At 56.8% G+C, this 5432-nt stretch overlaps 1 protein-coding gene across 2 annotated transcripts in view; it reads left to right on the top strand.

Moving 5' to 3' along the window:
• Window positions 1-39: 39 nt before the first annotated feature.
• The window catches only part of LOC106890941 (matrix metalloproteinase-15-like), an 11545-nt gene continuing 6152 nt past the window's right edge, over window positions 40-5432 (top strand). The window contains exons 1-8 of one of the 2 annotated variants that reach the window (XM_014947085.1): window positions 40-164; window positions 281-426; window positions 564-747; window positions 1149-1202; window positions 2368-2473; window positions 3323-3406; window positions 3689-3789; window positions 4872-5100. In XM_014947085.1, the coding sequence (XP_014802571.1) occupies window positions 67-164; window positions 281-426; window positions 564-747; window positions 1149-1202; window positions 2368-2473; window positions 3323-3406; window positions 3689-3789; window positions 4872-5100 (1002 nt within the window). In that variant the 5' untranslated portion in view covers window positions 40-66. Of the gene's footprint in view, window positions 165-280; window positions 431-563; window positions 748-1148; window positions 1203-2367; window positions 2474-3322; window positions 3407-3688; window positions 3790-4871; window positions 5101-5432 lie in introns of both variants that reach the window. The other variant, XM_014947092.1, reaches the window with a different exon arrangement.

Genomic DNA, 5432 nt, shown 5'->3' with positions numbered 1-5432 from the left:
GACAACAGCGCCGCCGCCGCCGCCGCCGGCACCAGCAGGGCGGGCGGGAGGGAGGGCTGGCCGGCCATGCGGGCCGCGCTGGTGGCGTACAGCAGCTCGGAGGAGGAGGAGGAAGAAGATGGGGGGCGCCGGGGCGGCGGCGCGCAGGGCCCCCCCCCGGCCAGGTGGGTGCGAAGGGACGGGGGCCCTTCGCGCGGGAGGGGGGCGGCGGGAGAGGAGTGAGGAAGGCGCGGCCTTCTCCTCATCCTCCCTCCTCATCCTCCTCCCCGCTCACCCGCAGCACCGGCTGCCCCCGCCTGCCCGTCCCCGCCGGCCTGCCGGGCGATCCGGAGGAGGCCGTTAGAGACGACAGCTCCCGGCACGGCGGCCGCCTCCGCCGCTTCCCCCACGAGCGGGGCAGCTGGGCCACGCACGTCTACCTGCCCTGTAGGTAACGGCGGGGGCGGGGGGCCCGGCCCGGCCAGGGCCTCAGAGCCCTCCCGTGCTCGGTGGGACCCGGCCGTCCCCGGTGGGGATTCACGGGGGAGGGCCGAGCCGGCCCTGAGACTGTGCTGCCGCCACAGACGGAGCCCAGGAGGAGTTTCTGGAGCTGCTGGAGCTGCTGGTCTCCCGCGCTCGCACCTACGTCTCCTCGCTGGCTGCCATGGAGGAGTTTCACCTCAGCCTCTCGCAGTGCGTGGTGCTGCGGTACCACTGGATAGACCCCTTCGTCCGCTCCCTCAAGGAGCGCCTGGCCCCCTTCCACAGGTAGGTTCGGCACCCGTACCGTACCTGAAGCCGTCTCTGCCAACAGGAAAGCCCTGGGGAGTTTTCCTCTCTGCCTCAGGATCCAGCACCCGACAACTCAGGTCTTGGCTCTCAAGGACAAGGCCGGAGCTGTGCCATCCCCTAAACCACAGGTGGTGTCATTGCTTACATCTGGTCAAGTGCCCGCTGAGCATCAGATGCTTCAGGGCTTCTGTCCACATCAGGGCCGCAGAAAAGCGGGGAGGAATGGATTAATTTGAGCCCAGAAAGGTTCTAGTTGCACTGATTCAGGCCACTTGCAGCATGCATTCACTTTTATCTTTCCACAGCTTGGCAGAAATCCTCTCCCCCACCTTTTTTCTTTTTTTCTACTAGCTGAAATAGGATCTTTCTTATTTCAGGTTCTTCTGCGTGGCTGACCAAGTGAAGGTTTACACCAATGAGAACAAGACGAGGTGAGCGAGCAGCGGGGCAGCCTGGGGAAGAGGCTGGGCAAGGTGCTGGGTGGATGGCAAGTGTCACTCTGCCTGTCCCCCAGTGTTTGGGGGGCTGACCTGTGTGATGGGGCAGCATGCAGCCACCTTCTGTCCAGAGGTTCCACACCTTTCCCCAGCTACTTGCACAAACTTTTAGCTTCAGTGCTGATTCTCTAGGGGCCATTGATCTTGGTGGTGGTGGGTGAACCGTAGGCTGCAGGGTTTCATTCTTCTGGAGAGAGGATATCTGTTCACAATATGACCTGAGGCAGGCCTTTCTGCTGGGGTTCAATTTGTGCTACAGTTTCACAGCAGCTGAAGGAGGCAGCCATGTTTGCTGCTGTCTGGTTTGTTCTGCGGTTTCACAAACCCTCCTGCCTATGTGAGCAGCCTGGGGCAAGCACAGCTGGGGGCCACCTCTTTTGGCAGCAGTGCTGGGTGTGAAATTGCAGTGCAGGTCTTCTAAGAGCTGGAAAGAAATAGCTGAGATGGTGTTAATTCTCCTGGGTGTCAGCTCAGAAGCCTGATTTCAAATGAACGCAATTAAGTAGTTTAAATGTCAAAGCAAAGGTGATTAAAACTGTGAAAAGTTGCTGAATCTGATGGGAATGGCAGCCCAGGATAGTCATGGGCAGGGTGAAGTGGATCCTGGGTGAGACTTAGTCTTCCCTCTCCTCCAGGAATCTAGAAAGTATCATCCAGATAGTCCTTGAGGTACCTCTTTGTCACATCTCTCCAGCTTTAAACTTCCCGTTCCCCACTTCCCCTCCCACCGTAAAACCCCTCCGGCAACTTCCTCTTTACGAGTGCAGCTCCTGCACAGGCATGATGCTCTGCTCAAACACCCACCGAGTCTGTCGTTTGCCTGGAAAATGAGTTTTCATGTCCCAAAAGGTGCTGAGTTAATCTGGTAAATCTGTGTGGTATATCATCCGGTCCTGCTTCTCCCTGCTACCACATTTTTATTTCTGTTTTTCTTCAGAATACGGTCATTTTCCTTGAGACTTAAACCTGCCATTCCTCAGATCAGCTTTTGTTAGGGGGTAGAGAATTTGACCGATAGGAATGCAGGGCTAAATGTGCTTGCTGTGGTGCTTTCTGCAGCAGGAAGGGGTGCTTGCTGTCTCTCCTTGTCTCTCTCTAGGACCTTCATTGGGTTGGAGGTCTCCGCTGGGCATTTCCAGCTGCTGGAGCTGGTCTCGGAGGTGGACAGAGTTCTGGAGGAATTTGACCTTCCCACATTCTACAAGGTGAGGGGTCTCCCAACCACTGCTCTGCCGGTCTGGACATGCCAGCTGGTTCCTTGTGAGAGGTCCATGAAATGTTCACCTCAAATAAACAGGAGCAGTGAGAACACTGAAGTGTTCTCCTCTGGACCAGTCAGTGATGTTCATACTTAAGACCTTAACATCCATTCTTTTGCTGAGAATGGGACTAGCGCAGGTCTGTGACTTCTGTATTGCATCCTCTGCAGGAGACTAAGGATGTTAACTATCTGAGAGTTGGGTTTCTGGGACGAAGGGCCAGAGCTTACGTCGTGGTCACGTGCATGTGCGCGAAAGCAGAGCTGTCCTAGGATTGAATGACCTTAGGGCGATGGTCTGCCCACATTGACCTGTAGGCAACGCTTGTGCCTCTTCCTTGGGCAGTTTCCTGGAGCATCGGTCCATCTGCTTTGCTTGGTACTAGCTTCTGGGACAGGTTTTGGGTTTTGAAGGCCCAAACCCTGATTTTTCTGTCTCCAGAGCTGAGCAGGGGGCTCTTGTTATTCAGAAGTGACTCACCCACTCAGTCTAGCGCCATCTGTGAGTGGTTCTCTCTGCAGTTGGAAAAGCTTCTGCCGAGCTGACCACAGGGAGGCTGGGAACCAGGCATCCATGCCCACCGTTGTCCAAAAAAGGCTGAGATGGGGAGCCCAGGGTTCATCTCACCTCCACCACTCTCTGTATCAGCTCTGCAGCTGCTGAGCTGGCAGAGGGGGCTCCCAGGTTCAGGGTCTTGCTTCTGCTATCCCAGGCAGGACAGCATCACACCAGATCTCCCACCGTGGCTCTGTGCATTTTCAAATCCTCATGAGCCTATCCCTGTTTTGTCTGCAGGACCCATCTTTCCATATCAGCTTGGCCTGGTGTGTTGGGGACATGTCTGGCAGACTGGAAGGGCAGTGTCTGCAGGAGCTTCAGGTATGTCCCCAGGCAGTGTGGAGAGCAGGGGAGGAGCAGAGCTGGTGTCCAGCCACGTCTCCCCACTGAGGGCGGAGAGTGGGAAATTCTCTTCATTGAGCAAGACAAACTTCATGGGGGTAAAAGAAGAGAAGCTTTTGAGGAGAGCGTGAGTTAAGTCACCCTCCAGAGGCTTCCAGCCACAAACAGGCTCATCTCTGACTTGGTTCAGAGAGGGAGCTGTTGACTCCTTCCTCTGGCAGATCCACCCGCCTTCTACTGACTCCTGCATCTATTTTCCAGGACATCGTGGACAGGTTTGAGGACTCTGCGCTCCTGCTGCGTGTCCAATGGGAGCAAATCCGTTGCAAGTCAGGGAACAAGTACTTCTCTTTCCCCTTGAGGTAGGGGCCAGTGGGTCTGGGCATTTCAGAGCCTCGAAGACCCTGGTCTTCAACCAAGCAGCTCGGAGCGGTGCAGGCTGTCACGCATCTTCTGTGCTCTTCTTGCCTGCTCAGCACGTCTGGGTTGTTTGTGGCCTCCACTCAGGCTACTTCCAAGTTTGAGTTGCTGGCTGAAGAAATGCGTGCTTGTAGCAGATTTCATTCTGTGCAGTCAGCACCGGTGGTTCCAGCCATCCCATACTTGCTAATTTTGCTGATTTTTTAAAAAAAAAAAGAAAATCAGTTCTCTATAAAAGCCATAGTTGCCTTACGGGAAGGAGGAAGAAGGTAGCGTGGGAAGCTGTTGCTGAAGAGAGAGTGTCTCGCACGTTGGAAATGACACTGCCTGATTGTCAGGAACATGCCTTGAGTAGCAGGAGGGGAGGACATGGAGCTGGACTCTCTCACCAGAGCATCTCCCAACTTTAAGCCAGGACAAGTTCCTGACTCATTTTCAGTGTCCCTCTCATGCTGCTGCTGCCGCCTCGATGGAGAAATTTCAGTATCTGGTCCTTTTGCCAAGTAGCAAAAGATGAAATTCAGAGGGGAGAGGTTGGAAACCCCTTGTTTTCAGTCCTGTGGGAACAGGGCTTTCATTTAAGGTTGTGCATGCCATGAGCCCAGGACGTTTTTGGTGGGCTGCTGCTCTCTGGAAGCGCGCAGAGGGCGAGCTGGAGAGGGGCACTATCAGCTTTTGCCTGAGCTGGGAGGGTTGTGCCCACGGGTGAGTCAAGGGGTGGCAGCTCCTGCCTGGGCTCCGTGCTTTTTCCGTGTGGGAACAGCACCCCTCCACTGTCGTGGTGACCCTGGGGACCGATGGCTGGACATTTTCCCTTGGGAGAAGCTCCTTTTTAATGTGTTTGTTCCTGCTGGGAGGGTGGCAGCAGTCTCTTGGGTGCTCGGAGCAGGATACTGATGTGCTACCGTGAATTTTTCATGCCGTGTCTGTCTGATAGAAGACTCTGGGACTTCTGATCAGTAAAAATGTGTCTCCTCGTGTCATAAAATTGTTTCCATGACATATTTTAGCCATTCCCTTTCAGACATGCCCAGCTCCCACAGACTTTAGATGAGGCCGTGCCTGCAAGCCCTGCCGTGAGCTCGGCGCTGCCCATCGTGGCACAGGAGAGAGACCGGGGGTGTTGTGGCCACGGGAGCATCCCAGCAGGAGCGGTGGTGCCCGCCAGTGCCAGTGCCCGTGCCAGAGCTGGGCTTCAAAACCTGTACCCGATTCTGTTCAGTCCGTTTCTGGGCGGAGGGTCTGCCGATAAGGTGTGTGCTCACACCCCGGGTTTTCTTTCGGGGAGGGAAAAGCAAACAAAACCGGATATATTTAGCCCCTGGGGACTTCCAGTGAAACCGGCTCCGGCACAACCGGTTTCTCGGTGGTGCCGGGGCCAGCGGAGCCGGGTTAATGCCCAACCGGCCCGGCCCCGCGCTGCCAGCCGGCGGGGGTCAGGGACCCCGCTCCCGCCTTCCGGGGCCGGGGGAGGCGGCCGGGCTCGGTGCGGGGACGGTGGGGACAAAGTCCGGGGGTGCGGGGCCGAGGCTCGGCGTGCGGGGCGGGCTGGGGCTGCGGGCACCCGTGGGAGCGGCCCCGCCCC

Source organism: Calidris pugnax, unplaced genomic scaffold, assembly GCF_001431845.1.
Source record: "Calidris pugnax isolate Ruff unplaced genomic scaffold, ASM143184v1 scaffold30, whole genome shotgun sequence".
Lineage (NCBI taxonomy): Eukaryota > Metazoa > Chordata > Aves > Charadriiformes > Scolopacidae > Calidris > Calidris pugnax.
Note: the sequence above shows the minus strand (reverse complement) of the source record. Positions and strands in the feature narration are given on the sequence as shown.